Below are 18332 nucleotides of genomic sequence, written 5' to 3'. Positions count from 1 at the left end.
GACACCCATTCAAGGTTGACTTGGAAAGCTTAATGGGAATAATTTAGCTGTATATACAGGAGAAGCTACTAAAAAATATATTCGGCTTCCAAATGTCTACAAGAATCCTTCCTGAATTGAGTACTGTTTCTTTTGACATCAACTCTATGATAAGCAGAGAATTGGCTCTGGTAACGGTAGAAGATAACAGGCATTAAACAGGGAAATCTGAAGATGTAAAAGGGGAAAGTAACAATCAGAAAGTTCTTGGAGACTGTATGTCCAAAATAAAGAAGGGCTGGCTGCTTTTGTTTTATACAAAATAAGCTTCCCCCACACTGCAATAAAGCACAGGATGAACAATGAGGAGAATATCTTATGGAAGGGAAAGAGAATGATGGGGGGAAAAAATAATCAAGTGTACAGAAAGTAACCAATTAGTATCCCACAATTCTGCTATTTTAAAGAAGTGTTGTATTTGGTTCTCTGTTTATGGGTCCATAGAGGGAGAAATTCCTGAAATTATCTATCATTTGATGGAGCCAGGTAAAATGCTGTTGTGTCTCAGTACTTTGAGTAAATCATCGGTATTGATGCTTTGAGTATTTCATGTGGTGGCACAAAGATAATATTGTATTAGATAAGTTCCCGTGTCTTCATCAACTCTGCTGTGTTATTGTGTATAAAATTACCAGCTACTGTTTCATTCACTTGGAACATATGTGAACAGTTCTTTACCTGTGTAGAAAATAGTTACAAGTTCTTCTACATTCACAGGGTTTGAATGCAGTCTGAGTCCAAGAAGTATGAAGAAGAGACACCTTCTCTGCACTGGGGGATGGATCCTATATTTTCTGCCTTTGCAAGACTCTATATTAAAGATATAAAAGAAATGAGAGAATCCAAACAAGTGCCAGGTATGTACTTATATATGCAGCTTATAATGCACACAGAATTAAAATTGATTTATATTGTGCTCTTTATCGAGGGATTGCAGAATGCTTCACAAGCACCAGTAATTTTCCATGCCCCTAAGCTAAGTGACGTTAGTATCTTTAACAGTTTGAAGAACAACAGGTTGTATGTGAAATGTGTGAAAAATAAAATGTGTTCATTGTAATGGATTTTCTTCTTCTCATTTATATATATACAGAACCTCTTTTGCACTAAGGTAGTGTGTTTCCTCTGCATGGTAGTGCTTGTTATATTCTGATAAACTTAATTCTAAAAATGCTGGTCTTTTCTGGCCATATGTGTTACATATTTCCACTGTCTCTGTAACATTTGAGAAGGATGTTATCCCTCTCTGTCGCAAAATTATGACAGTTGATGACATTGCTGGGTGTATGTGTTTTTGCTTTTTCCTCTGGTTATTAATATATTATAAAACAGACACAGGTTTTGAGGTTTTGTCTGCTTAATTTCTATATATGATAGATATATGACTTTCTCCGTACATTTGAATAACCTTATTGTAAATTCTGGCATCTGTGCTGAATCTTACACCACACCTTTTATTTCCTAACCATTGTTAGGAATTGTATGCTTTGCAGTCTTTTCCTGCTGGTCTTCAGCCAATATCACCCACATGTGTACATTGTCTAAAGCAACATGGGTCTGACCTTGAATTTCTATTTTCACTAGAAAGACTTGAAATAGACTGCAGTATGTTTTCTGCTGTAGAGTGGTTCATTACTCCAAACTGAAACTTGACAAGGTGCAAGATTATCAGGAAGGAACCCAAGGAATTTAGAATTAATGAGGAAAAGCAGAACCCTAAGCAGAGTGTGATTTTTGGTTTGGTTTTGGTGTTTTATTTGGGTTTTTGCTTTTTTCTCCACAAAGACAAGGTGCATCTGTTTGGCTCTTTGAACATGCTCTGCCTTGTAGGTTTTGTTATTCTTATTTTTCTTTAACAGCAGGGATAACAGCAGTGCTATTATTACAGAAATGAAGGACTGGGGGGTGTTTTTGTTCTTTTTGCAACCATTTTTATGTCCATAGGGACTTCACAAACTGCAGAGCCCAGTATATATACCTCTTTAAGAGGTATATATTTAACATGATGAGAGAGGTTTGTCTTAAATCCATTGCAAGAATTAAGCTACAGTCTGTTGTTGATATCTGTACTAGAGTGAGTAGTCCTTATAGGCCTTTTCAAAGTGTGCAGTCTTATAGTAGCACTGGTGTAGCAGATGCATCTGGTAAAAACTGTTCCTGCTTCAATTAGAGTCCTTTTAGTTGTTTTCAAACAAAATACAAAACAATTCAGTGTCAGCAGAATAGGATTGTAGTGTAGACTTGGACATTAGAACATACACATGCAAAAATGTATTCAGAAGAATTAAACTTACAAATGTCAACAAACATTTCAGAAGAGCAGGAACAGTCCTATAAAGTACAATCCTGCTCTCTTTTTTTCACCTCTAAATTACCTGAATTTCCCTTCTCACTTCTCTTCCTGTTCTTCTACTTAAGTGAGTTCTCTTCTGCTTAAGGAGCTCTTTCAGTTTTGATATTACTTTTTTTTATCTAAGATAATATTAAGGAAGTGGTATCTGTTATGTCAAGATATCAGCCTTTAAAATTGGTGCATGCGAGCTTTCTCCGCTTCCTGTGCATCTGGCTTTTGCACAACTAAGCTTGCTTGCAATCCTGTATCATTTTCTAAACCAACTTTAAAGAATAAAATGAAATTTCGTAGAACAAACATCCTGAATTTTGTTTGTTTTCCTGGTGCTGTGCATATACCAAACCAGACATCTTTCAGCGTATCTTATTTATTGGCAACAAATGATAGCACAACAGAAACACTAAAAAAAAAATCTTTTGGGGAAGGAAGAAGGTAGGTTCTTGCTGTCAATGTTTCCTGCCTTTAATGGGTTTGTTAAAGACCATCTGAAGCTAAGTATATGACTGGCTATAAATCAGTCATTAAGTAATGGTAATTAAGAATGAATGAGTGCAAAACAAAGAGTTGTAACTAGGAGGAATTGAAAGAAACACAGACTGAATGTCAGGAAAAACATCTTTAGAATGACATCTGCTAAACCGTGGAGCAGCCTTCCCAGGAAGAAGGTGGGATGCCCTTCACTGGGTTTGTTTATATCCTGACTGTACAGATTGCCAGGAATTTACTGTACAAAATGATCTTGCGTTGGCCCTGAGGAATTGGACTGAATGACCTAATAAGTTTTTTCTTTCCACTTTTAAGCATTAGGATTTGATGCCACAATGACTAATCCCTTAAAACAACGCAGAGGAAAACAGTAAACCTAGCCAATTACTCTCCTGCTATAAATGGTGACAAGAAGGCTGGAAAACCTCCCAGATAAAAACAGCAATTGTGTTGTCTTAAAGGCCTTGAAATGAGAGTGGGTGTCAAACACAGTTGTAACACATAATCACATCATGGAAATGAGTTTGTCTCAGTTATCATGCACCACTTCATTGTGACAGCTTATCAACAAGTCAGGGAAGCTACAAATAACATAAAAAAAGGTAATGATAATTAAAGCAAAGGCAAACAGCTCAGTGCTCAGTAATGCTGGTAAACACATGACCAGAACTTGCCCTCGAGAGGTCTGTATCTATAGCCCCCTGTACTGCTGCTGTGGCTTCCTGTTGTGGTAAGAGCATATTAATACAGGTGTTATTTACTGGGTTACTCGGAGCTTGACTGAATGTACTTGCACATAGCTTCAAATGTTTAGTATATTTTTATTGCTACCGCTATGAACATAATTTGAACAAATAAGCTGGCAGGAGAAACAGTTTACACCTTGAAGTTGTCAAGCTCAACAACTCTGAATAGTGTAAATGTAATTTCACCTTTCAGATGATTTTAGGTAGTTTCTCAGAGGGTAAGGGTGGAGTTCTATGTGAGTTTATGGAGATAGAGAGAACCAGTTTTAGCTGGTCTTTGTCATCTGCCAAAACTCAGCTTACTAACTGGGAAATGAACATGATAACATATTGCTTGTTTGCACACTCAAAAACTTGGAGTCTATATAGCTCCACAGACTTACCCTGAAACTGACCCAGACCACCTTTTATAGAGATTTTATAAGGTTTAGTGAATAATTGTATATACTGGGAGCATCTCACTTGAGGGTTTCTGTAGCAGTGTTTATTGGTGTCCTGGTAAATAGAATGAGAGAAAAGTGGACAGACCTGCTAAACATTCTCTACACCAGACTTGACCAGTGACTGAGCACTTAGTATAGCCAGCTCTAAGATGACAGCGATAGATGCATCCTCAAAACATTGCAGTGGATTTTTATGAGTAAAATGTCTGTTTATGAGCTGCTTGACTGATCACCTGTGACTTCTTCTGAAACTTTGGGGTTTTTGTCTTTATGTGTGAAGAAAGTTAATTCCAGGCTCATTTAAGGCTGCCAGCTATGTGGGACAAGTTATTTTGGGATTTTGGTTTTGAATATTTTTTTTTTATACAGAACATCTGACTCCCTTGCTGCAGCGTTTCTCTTTCCCTTTGTAAGAATATGACTTGCCACAGTGTATGGAGCCAAATGTTCCCTTCTGAGTCCCTTGAGTTACCTAGTTTTTAGAAGACAGTTATTGAACATCCCAGATGGCATATTTCAGTAAAGCGGTGATATTCAAAAACTGAGGAAGACATATTGACTGAAAATTAGCTAGCCCAGGATATCTGGAGTTTATTGCCCTATTATCCTCCTGCTAGTGGACTCTGAAGCCTCAGTGTATAATGTTTACATCAGTGTTTGTTAACAACATTTTTCACTCTCTTGAAAGGAATTACAGCATGCAGCAACCTCAGTGCTGTCGAAGTCCACTGGGCTCTGATGCCTCACTGTTTTCTGGACATGTTTTTGCATGTTATTCAAGTCATCTTTATAGATGCACAAAAATAGCTTTGAAGGGATGTTTTTAGAATGTGTTATTTCAGAAGCTGAAGTTCAGGGTGCTGTTCATGATGACTGCATAGTGTACTCTGCAATCTAAGAGGGTTGTTTCTCTTCCCCTGCCCCCCATGGCTCCTGTTCTTTTAGAAATGAAAGACAGAATTATGTTAGTTTTCCTTTTGGAGGCTCTGCCTTAATCAGGAACAGCTGCATTGTGAGAAGCCCAAACTGCTTCCATTGTGTTCTATTATTTATTCTGAAGCCTGGTGAAGATGTGGGGGAAAAAAAAAAAAAAAAACAAAACCAAAACCAAACCAAAATGAAGCAACAAAACAAAAAAAACCCTAAAAAAACTCTAATGCCTGCAGCAAACGAACTGTTTTTCAGATTCAAATGTGCAAGAAAACAGGAGATTAATAAAGTTCTGACACTCTACAAAAGCAAGCTAAGTAAGAGCTGGTACTTCTTCCTTCCAGTATCTCCCGTCCTGACTGATCCAGGGGATTTTTCACATGACTTGACATTGTATAATTTAAGATATATTAAATATGAAAGTATGGTTTTTACTGATAAATGTCACTATGTAGGGTAGGATGTTGAAAGAAATAGATACACTTATGAATGTTCTGTCTCTAGGTGTATTCTTTTATAATGGACGTCCAGTAAGACAGGTGGATGTTGTCGGGATAGTGGTTCAAATGAAAGAGCGAGATGCCTTTTATAATTATGGAGGTAAGAAAAGGTTTTTTTCTTTCTTCTTATGCTTATCAGCCTTCTAATCTTAGTTACCATTAGAACTTAAAGTTTGCCTTATTTGATCATTGTTCTTGGAACAACTGTGCTCTTATCCTAATATAATGTATATCTGCAGCTCAGATTACTTAGCAAACTTGGGGAAGCTACTGTTTATTTCCACTTCAAAAGTAGAGAAACAAATAGTTAAAACAGATTAACTGATTCATTTGGGGTCATCTAGCAAATCTTAATTTTGGTTATTGCTGTGACACAGGACTCCACCATCTTCCTCTTGTGTGTATATATATATATGCAGTTCCTTTGGTCAGATATAAACAGATTTAACAGTGCCTGCAAAAGGAGGCTACTTCCTCTTTTTTGAACCTTAGAAATCCCTTCTGACTTTTTGTATGTGTTGTGGTATCTTGGAGCCAGCTGTTAATAGCAGTTAGGAGCTTGTTTATATCTAGATGCTAAGAGTGTTAGCAAATCTAACTCAAACATCATAGTACCAGTCCTTGCCAGCACCAGCTGGGAGTTTTCTCCTCCCTATGGCTTTTCCCAGTATTCAACCTATTTTATTAACATGGCAACATCTGATTGTTATTTTGTTCAGCTGTTTTTTTTCATTTGGAGAAAAAGCAGAGCGGGGTACTGGTGATGTGGCAAGTTTCAAAAGGGGGGAGGTCATCTCACAGTAGGAAGGGGAAGCCAAATGCATAGATCCTATCAAAGCACTTGAAGGACTCGTGTCCAGTGTCTTCCTGTGCCATGGGTTTCCACCTGATGAAGGTAAGTCACGGAGGGCCTCTTCTTACCTAATTCCCTTACTTACAAAACTGAGTCAGCAGCAATTCCCTGACTCACAGGAGTATTGTGAAGATACAGCTGACAGCTTAACCAGGTCCCACCTTCCACGACACCTGCAGTTACATCATATTGCTGCAGAGTAGCACTAGCAGCTAGTGCATATAGCATACCCCATACTGCATGCAGCTGCTTCGAGTTGACTCTGTGCTCTATAGAAATGTCCCTGCAAGCTTCTTAGAGTGGATATTTTCTAGGTTAGTTTTTTTTTAAAGTTTAATTTCTGGATGTTTGTTACTACCCTGACATTATGCAAAATAACTAGTGGACAGTAAATATTTTGAAGCACAAGTTTCTCTGGCACTTGAAGCAGCACAGACTAAACAAGCACCTAAGTTAAGAGACAGAAATGTAATTGGTGAGGTAATGAAGTGTTGAAACATAAATTGAATGTCAGCTATTATTCTTTTATTGCACTAGTATGTAAATGCTGTTATCACTTCATGAGAACAGAGGACGACAGTCAAAATTACCACGGCAAAAACAATTCTATGGCCAAGGGTTTCCCACGCTGCTCTCGGCATTAGTTCGGATGTAAACTTGTTGGAAATATTTGATTGGGGCAGAAAATGGAGGAATAGAAATAAAAAGAAACTGCGGAGTAGTGGAATTAAGGCCTCAGTGTTAGATCAGCCGACCTTTAAGTACAGCTCTCAGTGAGCCTGGCTTCCTGCTGTCCTTTCACATCCAACTCCACTCTTTGTTCTAACAGTTCCTGGTTTGAGCTTTCAGGCTACCTGCCAGGTGCCCCTCCCCAGCCTGCCCTCCCTTTCAGGCAGGCTGACTCTGCCAGCACAAAATTGTAACTTCTTAGACAGTTTCCTGCTTGTAACTTCTTGCATCTCTCAGTTCAACAGACTATGGTTGGTGAGTCATAGAGCAGGCGTTGCATCAGTTAGAGTGCCACACACTGCTCAGTACTTGCTCGCTTTCCATCTGCTTAAAAGTGACTTACAAAGCAATTCCCCCTTTGTACTTTTTCTCTGATAGAGAACTGAAATGTCTTTATGTCACCGCCACTATCTCCCTCCTCGTTTCCTATCTGTCTACTTCAGAATATACACTGCTCATTTTAAGAGAATCTTAGGTCTTCTCTGTGCTGAAAACCATACAGCCAGAACTGATGTCAAAATAATAATTGTAAAAGAGTGAATTGAGTGTTTCCTAGCTTAAAAAAATAAATTAAAGTTACATGCTGTGTAAAACCTGATTTTGATGCTTTGATATGATTATTTATTGCTATTAATATGATCAGTTAGGAGAAGGATAGTTAAGGTATATCTTTGAGCAAGCTCATATTTTACCTAATGCACCTTTCTGACCTCTTCCCTTTCCTTTTTAATGAAACCAAACATCGCATGTAGTTTTCCCTAAACTCCAGAACTGTCTTGAAAGGCTGAAAGGCACTTGCCTTAAAAAAAAACTAAAAACAAAACCAAGAAAAAAACCCCCGAAAAATCTCTCCGGGTTCTCAGTAGGCTTACAGAGGCCCTACAAGAACCATACCCTTTTTGTTATAAAGAATAAAACTGAACACAATTCTTTCATTTACCAGGTAGCTTTAAAGTGCTACCCCTCAAATAGTTAATGTAAGAGTCAAAAAACCCCAAACAAACAAAACGGAAAAACTCAAAAAACAAACCCACAAAAAGTTAAACAAAAGTTTAAACCCAGGGAGATGAGGAAGGGTGGCACAGGGAGCACAGGAAGTTTTCAAAAGCTTGTAGACCCCTTGAGTGCATTTAAAATAGATTAACATTCTCCTGTCTAATTAGAATACAATTACAAGAGTTCTCATTGATCTGTGCTTCAGGAGCTATTTGTCTTTTTGCTTAAATCTTTTATTTGTGAACTGGGAAAACTTTGCTTCAGAGCCTTGCTCTGCTACCAGATTCCCTGTGTGGTCAAGAACAGCTCAGTTTATCCAGAACCCCATTTTCAGCTGTTACACTAAGGAGTCTGACCTCCTAATCCTTCAGTCTTGTTTGTTTTGTTTCTAAGCCCTTCTTGGGAAGCATATCTGTCACAGTTGGTGCAACAGCCAGTCACAAGCTGGAACATCTAGAAGCTGCAGTAATGAAACAGTGAAATGTCATCTGCCCTGTTTCTTATTGCCATTGCTGGCTTGCATGCGTGACTTGGCATGGTATATGGGGGCTCTGACTCCTACTAAAATAGTTGGGTTTTGTCTATACCAAGGAGAGGAAATCCTGCCAGCTAGATCATTATCTATGCACTGGTACAAAATTAAAGCTTCTGAAATAATTGCGGACACAGCAGCTCAAAAGGGGGATGGCAATCAGATGAGCATACTTTTGTGACGGAATTTGAAATTGCCTACATCTTATAAATGCTGTATGTTTGTTATTAGGAATGTGCAGCTAAGATACTGGGAAACAGGAAGGCAAGACAATGATTTGAAATTGGACCCCCCAAATAGGGAGACTGTTTCAAAACATGTGAGACAATGCAAAGGCATTTTGCTTTGATGTTATGGTTCTTGGAGGAAGTGACTGCAGGTACCAATCAACACCTTCCTGGTAAACATTGCTGTTACTTTTGTAGCCATGGATCTGGTTTAAGGAGCAGAAGAAAACTGCAGATTCTAATTTGTGAAGACTGGAAACTCAATCTCGGAGATAGTTACATTCAAGGAGTAAGGTGCTTGGAGTGTTAGCTGGACATGAAGTGTGATACTTGCTGTGGTTTGACAGACATTTAGTGCCTTTTTATTTAGAGAGTGTTTGTTGGACATGCCATCTATATACAGTCTCTTGATCTGTAGAACAATTGATTTGACTGATATTTTTTTAGTTTTCTTAGGGTTTTGCCTTTTTCTGCTGTCCTTGACAATGCAGTGCTTGGGGCAAAAATCGCAAAACTTATTTGGGTTGGGTACTAGCAATACAGAAAGAGCTAGAGAGCTCCCCTGCTCAGGAGAAGGTGTTTAAACTTTTTCAGCAAGGGAAGTGGCTTGCATGCCACCAGTACGTATACTTTAAGTTGGGAATTCCTGGCCTAGAGCAGAACCACAAGCATGTGCTGTCCTCTGTCCTTCCTGGCTCTCTGGAACATCTTGCATGGGAAAGGCCGGCAGACTTTGTGCATGATATTGGTGTGGAAACCAATGCAGCTGGAGGTAGTAGCACTCCTGGTCTATTCACATGACTGTACTCCCCAATGTTGAATGCTGTTTTTTTCACTGTTACAGTAATGATTCTGTGTTCTGTTCCTGGTTTTCTGTTTTAATTTGTCTGGCTTCAGGTTTCAACACTGATTCTTCTTCTGACCTTATCAATGAAATTAAAACCCTTTAGTATCCAATATATGTACTGAAGCCTCATGATTTAAACTAGTGCTTGATCTTTTTTGAGAATATACTGGTTAGATTGCTGACCATGCACATAAGCATGGTATGTGGTGCTGAGCAACCTCCATGACTGAAACGACTGTGGAGTTTATTTCAGAGATATAAGTAGGGGTTGAGAACCCACTTTCCCTCTCAGACTGGTTGGAATGAGATACCCTTGGCAGTTATCTCCCTACATACCTATGTATGTTCACTTTTTGGAACATCGCTACCTGCTTTCTTACTCTGTAATTCTTGTCCTTTTTTTTTTTTTTTATACAGTGGATGATAGTACTGGAGTTATAAATTGTGTGTGTTGGAAAAATCCCCTGGTAGCAGAAACATCTTTATCAGGTAATTTATCAAATAAATAATGCCTTTTTTGGCTGTACATTTTTGCTCTTGTCTGTCTTATGTAATTTAGTAAATGATCAAACTTGCAGAAGAGCAACTTTTTTTTCTTTAAATTTTAAACCATCACATTCTACAGCCTGGGCCACGTTAGGTGTTTCATATTACTTTGTGTTGTGTCCAATGGTGATGTCAATAAAACCGCTACGTTATGACCTGTCATGCTTTTTCCTTATCTGAGTAAACTGGTATTTCAATTCTATGCTGTGACATTGTTCAGAGAATCCTCTTATGGTTCTTTTAGTGACTTCATCTTGTGAGGAACTAGGCTGGAAATCTGCCACATGTCACAACTTCTGTTTCCAAAGTCAACCCGTTGACCAGCAACCTGGTATACGTTCCCCACCCCTGTGATGGAGTGGTTTCAATATTCATCTTTTCTTTGTTTGCATTCATATCTCCTCCTGCTCATGCATATACTGTCAGTGATGAACTCAAAAGTAGCTTAAATCACAGTGGGAGGATGCCAGAAATCTCTTACAATTTGGGAAAGTTCTAAATGTGCAGAAATTGTGCATTTGAAATGAATCTATTATTGCACTCAATAACAGAAGAACTCACTAGTGTCTGGCTTTTTCTCTGCTTTTTCTCCCACCATTTGTCATAGGTCAAAGTATGGAATACTTTCTACTTTGGACTGTCCTGAAAGCTAATGTAGTAGATTGACAACCCTGATACGGATCTGATCAAATCCTACCGAGATAAATGTTAGTAGTGTCATCTGTCAGTTTTAGGGTTACATACACACAGAATGGGGAAAGGAAAGCTTGATGTAGAAGTTAAAAACTGGTGTCTGTGGAACAAGCCCATTTATACAGATAGATAATTCATACTTATTTACATTTAACAATTATATGACAAGTGGTATAAACAATCCCAACTGAAATCTAGAAGACAGCTCTCACTTTGAGAGATGACGCTGTGGCACAGCTTTCTAAAAAAAAAAAAAGGGAACCCACAACCAAATCAGTTTTTATGAGGAACTTAAATTCATTAAAGCAATTGCGTGAATTACTGCTTGAAATAGAATGAGGACCCAGAATGCTTGTTTCAGCCTTATGTTCTTCTTTTACATGTACGTCAGTAGTGCTTGAATGGACACTATGTTATTAATGGAAATCAATTAATTTGTACCTGCTAAAGAAAACAGCTCCTAGGGGGCACAGGAAACTTTCAGCCTTTTGTAATTGTGATCAGGGATACTTGGATCATTAATCAGGTTTTAAGTTATGAAGAATTTACTCTCCTGCAAAGGTGTGCTACATCAATGTGAAGTTCTGTCAAGTTGCATTCACCTTGGTGTAGACATCAAATTGCACCACATGAATACTTTGGCCCCACCTCAGATGACTCATTCTTCTTTTATGTAAAAAGTTCAGCTGACTTTTCCCCTCTCATCCATCTTAACATAACAAAATTAAAAAATGACAAAACCCATTTCAAATAAATGTTTCAATTTTGCAACCTGTCTATGACATTTTCAGTGGTAAATCAGTATCTCTTCCCTTTCACACTTTCCCCAGGTGACCTATTTAAATAAATATAATACTGTAAACTAACTTTGTCACCCAAAAGTTTTGCTACCAAGGACACACAGTGCCTGGGACCTTACCCCTTTTTTTAGTCATATGACTCCTGTGATGCTTAGGTGTTTGGATGAATGCAAAAGGACAGCCCTCTTGGCCTTAATGCCTGATCTCCTTTTCCTCACTTCTTACAGGTCGTCCAAGCACACCCAACAGTCTTGCTGTGCTTGAACAGATGAAGAAACTCCAAGAAATGGTGATCCAGAAGATCAAGCTGGAGATTGGGGATGTTGTCAGGGTCAGAGGTCACATCCGAACCTACAGGCAACAAAGAGAAATTCAGGCTTCATGTTTTTGTGAGTGTTATGGATCTGTTACATATGTAACTTAGTTGTCTGAATCTGTGAGAAAATCTAAGTTGTATGTAACTTATTGAATAGTTTCCACTTCATTTTCTGGCATCTCATTTTTCTAAAGAGATGTTCATCTGTTTGTCTTTATTTCAATTTTAGCAGTGTAAGGTTAGAAGACACTACTTAGTGTGGGATTAGAAGCCTGTAAATGAGGCATTCCTGGAAAATCTATAAAAGATGACTAGCATGCATACAAGAATACTATGCAGATACTGTGGTTGGGTATCTGTGAGAGTGACTTACTCTTCAATTTTCTTTGTGTTGAAGTAGAACAGCCAAAGCCCGTGGGAAGGGAGTTGATAACCTTTTATGTCACACTTCACCAAGAGCACTAGCTGCTTTGGAAAAATGGTTGCTGTTTGTCGCAGCCTGTATAATCCCTTGCATGAGTAGACAGCAGTGTACGGGCACACTGTACCACTGAAGCTCAGGTTCTCCTGAACTCTCTGGTTCTGCAGAATGACTGAGAAGTGTTCCTCACTTCCAGTCCCTTGGGCACTGATCTGCATGAGGTGCTGCTCCTGTGTCTGACAGCTTTTTGGGCAGCAGGGTGCTGCAGTCTGCTGTTTGCATCCGAGGAGCTTCCAGTTACATAACTGCTTCTCTCTGTGGCTGTGCTATTGCGTAAGCGTTGGTTTTCCCCAGTGAAATCTTTCAGAGACAATACTGAAATGATGCCTTTGGTGGGGGGAAGCCTGTCTTTTAAAAACTCTGTGTAGCTCAGATAAAAATTCTAGATTTTCCAGCTCTAGCTAAAATCTGAGAGGGAGTTCAACCCTCCTTTCCGGACAGATTTATGAATATATAACCCGTTCTGGTAATAACTTATTACTTCTGGTAATAACACCATTGTTTCATTAAAGAAGAGCCATGCAATTCAAATAACCTCTAAATTGCTTTCCCTTTGGCCCAAATAAAGCTCCTTACTATGTGTTACCTTTGTCTAATGGATAAAGGCTGCTGAAAGGTAAAATAGAGGTCATAAATTCTAGTTAAATAAGTTGTCAGACAAAAGCATAATCTGCAATGTACCAAATTCTAGTTAAATAAGTTGTCAGACAAAAGCATAATCTGCAATGTACCAAATTCTAGTTAAATAAGTTGTCAGACAAAAGCATAATCTGCAATGTACCAAATTCTAGTTAAATAAGTTGTCAGACAAAAGCATAATCTGCAATGTACCACAACAGGTCATTTACCTCCTTGTAAACTGTAAAAGCAGGAGTGGCCTTTGTGGTTTTGTTTTTATAAAAACAACACTGAACAAAACTTGCCAATTTAATACCGGCATGGGAAGCTCTGTTGTGCTGCCGGAGGTAATGCTTGCTTAAGAGATGGGTATGGCAGTCCCAGCCAAGTATGTGTGTTCTTCTTGTCGCTCCAGATAAAGTGGATGATCCTGTGTGTGATGTTCAGATTTCAAGAATGCTGGAGCTCCCATGTCTCTATAGAGAAGTTTATGATAAACCTTTCCAAGGCCCTGAGGAGGGACAGAGGTAAACGCAATACCCAGGCTGGTCTTGGGGCAAAGTGTAGGATTTTATTATTGTTTATTTGTTATTGTAATAACTGTGGAGAAAGAACAGGACCCAACTGTGATTTAGACTCTGCACAAGCATACAGTAACAGCCTACTTGTCTCCCAAATAATTGACGATCCATACAGATGAGGTACCTGTCCATATTCTGAGAAAAGAAATATAATGCTGAACCAAAGTGAGTATTAGGAAGGTAGTAAAACACTGTGTACAGACTTCTTACATCTAGCAAAAAAAGATGGGGTTTTGAGCAAGATTTGGGGGTGAGGTCAAGAGATTAGATGGAGTGTCCTTGCCTGATTTTTTTTTTTAAGTGTAAGGATAAGGAGCTGTTCCATCAAAATGCTCTCAACTTCTGCCCTTGTCATCATCAAATCACAAATATGTAACTTCAGTAAGATGAGTCAAACACCCATTCCTGTATTCAGTTTAAGGGTAGCTGAATGCTTATTGGCAGGTCAGAGGCATGTAATGTGGTTTCAGAGATTGCAGATCTTAAAATCATAACACTGTTACAGCAAATGATTGAAGAGGAACAGTTGGATGTTTGTTGCATATAAAAATGGTCTGGTTTAAGTGTTTAAATTCAGATTCTCTAAGGAGAGTGAAATACCTCCTAACCTTTGAAAACCAGTCTAGCAGACTAACTTTAGGTAATTGTTCTAACAAATGTTAGTAGTATATTTTTTGTCTTTTGACATGTTCTATGTATCCCTGTAGTGGCCTGGAAGATCAGAATTTCTCAATCAATATGCTGCATGAGAAAGTGAAGGGCTTTCTATTAGAAAACAAAATTCAGACCTTTTACCAACAGGAGTTGGAAACAATTGATACTCTGGTGTCACTGGCTGGCGTGCCTCTACCCAGTCCCAGCGGTCAGGAGGTAAGTGAATGTAACTGTTTAAAGTTTTTAGTGGAGGGGGAAATAATACCATGTACTTCTTAAAGCAGAAACAACCAGATAAGAGACTGGTGCCTTCAGAGGATTCAAAATCCACAAGTGCTTTAGCCTTATGCATGAATTATTTACAGAGCTTGAGGAAACCTTGTCTATATGAGACATATAAAACTGAAGAAAGCCATATGAAAAAGTTCTGTTGTTAAGGGTAATCTTGTATTGGGGCTGAGTAACCTTAGAATCTGCAATGGGAACTAACTTATCTAGATCTGTAAATAGTGGCGGTGTCAGAAAAGGAGATCCCTTTAAGGTGCTTGAGCTGTTTGGGACAGATTTTTTGAGATCCTGAATTTGATCAGGGGAAGGGAGCGCAAAGTCTGTCTTGTTTCTCATTTGAAGCTCAGTGTATTAATAGAGATGTAGCTTTCAAAAGGAGATTATAATGAGTGGATGAACAGTGCTGCCTGCTACATCCTTCTCTTTTTGGAAAACCCTTGTTGTGAAAGGCCATGATTGAGAGGATCAGAAGGTGGGATTTAATTGAAATCAGTTTACATGTAGTTGCCTGTAACCAAACTGTTATGAAACTTTCCAGTGAGATAATATGCTTTTGATCCAACTACAGAATGGGAAATAGAACAGAAAATGTATTACGCTGTTATTTGGATAAGTTACAAACCAGATTCTCAACTGGTGTGAAGTGGTAAATTTCTGCAAAAGTAACAGTAATGGCTTTTATCATGTTACCAATGGCAACTGAAACTTAAACTGGAGTGTTGTGACTCACTTGTTTACTTTTTGGTTTTCTATAGAGAAATAAATCCACGGCAGTCATTTTCACTGCCTGATTCTAATATATACTGTAAAGTTAAGTGCTGTGTTATGTTAACATCTGATGTTTAAAAAAAAATCAACACAAAAACCAGTCCCTTGTAGATGAGGTCAAATAATAATGAAAAGTATCTCTATTCTTGTTAGCCTCATGGAATTGCTTCTTATAGCTGCTTCTTGGTAGCTGTTTCTTTTTTTATTAAAGGCATTTTTGTTTTTTCCTTTAAAGCAAGCATGGATATAAATAATAACAGGAGCTACTCTCATTTTGACAGAAAAGTTTGATACTAGAATGAATATCCAACATGGGACAGGGTATTTTTCTAAACTAGCTGGAATAGCATTAAAAGTTCCCCAACACTTTACATTAAAGGAAATAGTGGTCATTGTGACTAATACTGGAAACTTCCATCTTTGAAGTTTCAACATTTTTATAGAAAGACCAAGATTAGTAACTTGCAAAACCATTCAAAGAAGGATCTGGTGCAGAACAAACACAGAAAGGCCCAAAAAGAAAAGAAAAAAGTGAAACCAAAAAACAAAACAACAAACGAAAAAAACAAATGTAGCATCAGTGGTGTTAGCAGTCATAAGGAGCTATCATAATAATTAATAGTTGCTTCTGACCCTGATGCAAGGGTGTGAGTATATGTCCCAGGAATTTGGGCACACAGATGCTTATTTAGAAATTGCAGCTCTCCCTATTGCCCTTTGGTATTAATTCCTTGCAAAGAGGCTTATATATCTTTGCATAAGAAAGAACCTGCAGTTGTCAAGTGACCTGAATGCCTTAAGAAGAGTGCCTAGTAATGCTCTGAAAATGCATTTCATTGTTCCTCTGCTCTGCCTCTTGAAGGTGTCACTTCTTATAATTGGCAAGGGGTCAAGTACCCAATTTGATCCACAAAAATATGTGTAATAGATCTGATTTCTGTCCCTCTTCCTTTTCTTTCCCCTCTCTAGTCTTCTGGTTTGCATTGCCCTCAAATCAGAAGGGTAAAGGGTGCTGCTAATGTGGAACGATGTTATTTCGTGCCTATTTGGCAAGGCAGGAGCTAGATGAGTGGGTCAAACTAATTAGGCCCCACCACAATATACACACTTGTTCACTTCTTGTACTTTTCCTGGATGTGAAAGGATGAGTTATTTGGATGTATAACTTTATTTTTTTTATCCTGATTCCAGTGTTCTAGTGCACAGTTGCTGTTAAACTCTTCTCGCCTCTCTCTTCCTTTCCCTACGATCCTAGGAGTTGTGGTGCACCCCCTTCACCTCTTTCCCAACTCTTAAAGTACTTGTACAGTGTTCATCATAGGGGGAGGGTATCTCCTCATGGACTATTTTCTCCAGGGAGCTGGTGAGCTGCTATGGAGTCACTGGCAGTGGAGCGGAGCAGGGGGTGAAGATGGAAGGAGGTAGCTGGTATAGCTTGAGGTAGGCGGCATCTCTGTTCCCTTTCAGCATTACTGTACCTGAGCCCTGTCCACATCCCATACGTGTCCCGCAATACCTAGGTCCAGTCCGAATGGCTCCCCAGCAGTGCAGTCTTCTGGCTCTCCAGAATAAATTTCCCTCTAGCAGATTCACGTGGCAGAACTCAAGTCATCATCTCTGCTCAGACATATACAAGGGAACACTTAATTTTACAGTCTACAGAGGATGGGTAAGAGAATTGGAAGCCTTGGTGGTTTTAAAAATAATGAAAAATTAACAAATCTGTAACAATTTTTAAAATCAGTGGAACTTTACTTCACATAACCTGTGTCCCCTCTATCCCTAAGCTGCAGCCTTTCCCTTATCCCTTTAAAAGAAATTACTTTTGAGACTGGAGGGGTCAGTACCACAAGGAAGACTACAAGCAAAAAAAGAAAGTGATCTTGTGCTTAGAGAACCTAAAGAGTGTACTTGCTGAACTGAGGCAATTATATTTGGCAAATGAACAAGCCTTTGGTTCCTTTTTTTAAAAAAAAAACAAAACACGTGAACTTGATCCATCCAGTTTCTCAACTGGATTAAATATGACTTGCAGCCAGCCAGTCTTCATTAACCATTTTTATGCACTTCTTCCATGCATAAGCTATATTGTGTGCTATTTTAGTATTACAGTTCCAGTTTGTGTACGTCACTAGCTTGGACACATAACTCGGATTGTGCTTTCCATACTCTGCTGTTTGAACTTCTCTTGATTTGAGTATTATCTCAAGGTCAGCAGTGACAAGTAGTTAAGGCAGGGATTTTTACAGTGTTGTTCATACTTACCGTATATACCCTGTACATTGTACTGTAGGTATAACATAGTGCCTTATACATTCTTGATGGTATGTGCTTGTCTTCCTGCTCTTGAGGAAGCTTCACTGGTACTTTAAATATGTATATTGCAAAGCTTATTATAGGACTTCAGGACTGACATGTCCAGAATCACTATTACTAAAATTGTCACCTGTCTAAGCCAAGGATTAAACATTGCATGTGAAATTGCAAAGGGCAATTCCACGAGTCGAATCACGTGTATAGTTATACCAGGAAACTTTAACACCGTCAGGGTGTGTTGTGATTCATAATGAGCCAAAGGTTACATACTTTCAGTGTTTTGAACAGACTAATTCCTGTACCACTTCATTCTTTGACCTGTTATTGATTGTACAGAGAGTTTGTCTTGTTTTAAAGATCCGAGAATAACTGGTTGCACAGCACCAGCCCACTAAGCTGTGTGAGACCCATCAGATGGAATATACTGATTAAAATACCAGCTTAATTCTGGAGACACGGATTCTTCTGTTGACTTTGCTACAGAATCCTTGCTGGACTTGGGAGGGTAGCAATGGTAAAATTGCTATTTAATAGTCACTTCTCTCCCTGGGGCGGGGGAACATGTTTTGCATATGTGATGAATGATTTTT

At 38.6% G+C, this 18332-nt stretch overlaps 1 protein-coding gene across 3 annotated transcripts in view; it reads left to right on the top strand.

The window, feature by feature from the left end:
- Positions 1-18332, top strand: part of STN1 (STN1 subunit of CST complex) — a 46343-nt gene that overhangs the window by 15693 nt on the left and 12318 nt on the right. For 2 of the 3 annotated variants that reach the window (XR_012629705.1, XM_074875222.1), the window contains exons 2-7: positions 757-896; positions 5502-5597; positions 10099-10170; positions 11948-12109; positions 13551-13662; positions 14424-14586. Coding sequence is in view for 2 of the 3 variants with exons in the window: in XM_074875222.1 (XP_074731323.1) it covers positions 764-896; positions 5502-5597; positions 10099-10170; positions 11948-12109; positions 13551-13662; positions 14424-14586 (738 nt within the window). In the remaining variant the exon portion in view is untranslated. Of the gene's footprint in view, positions 1-756; positions 897-3193; positions 3481-5501; positions 5598-10098; positions 10171-11947; positions 12110-13550; positions 13663-14423; positions 14587-18332 lie in introns of those variants that run through there. The other variant, XM_074875224.1, reaches the window with a different exon arrangement.

Source organism: Strix uralensis, chromosome 7 (genome assembly GCF_047716275.1).
Source record: "Strix uralensis isolate ZFMK-TIS-50842 chromosome 7, bStrUra1, whole genome shotgun sequence".
NCBI lineage: Eukaryota > Metazoa > Chordata > Aves > Strigiformes > Strigidae > Strix > Strix uralensis.
The sequence above is the reverse complement of the archived record's forward strand: the minus strand, read 5'-3'. Positions and strand labels throughout refer to the sequence as shown.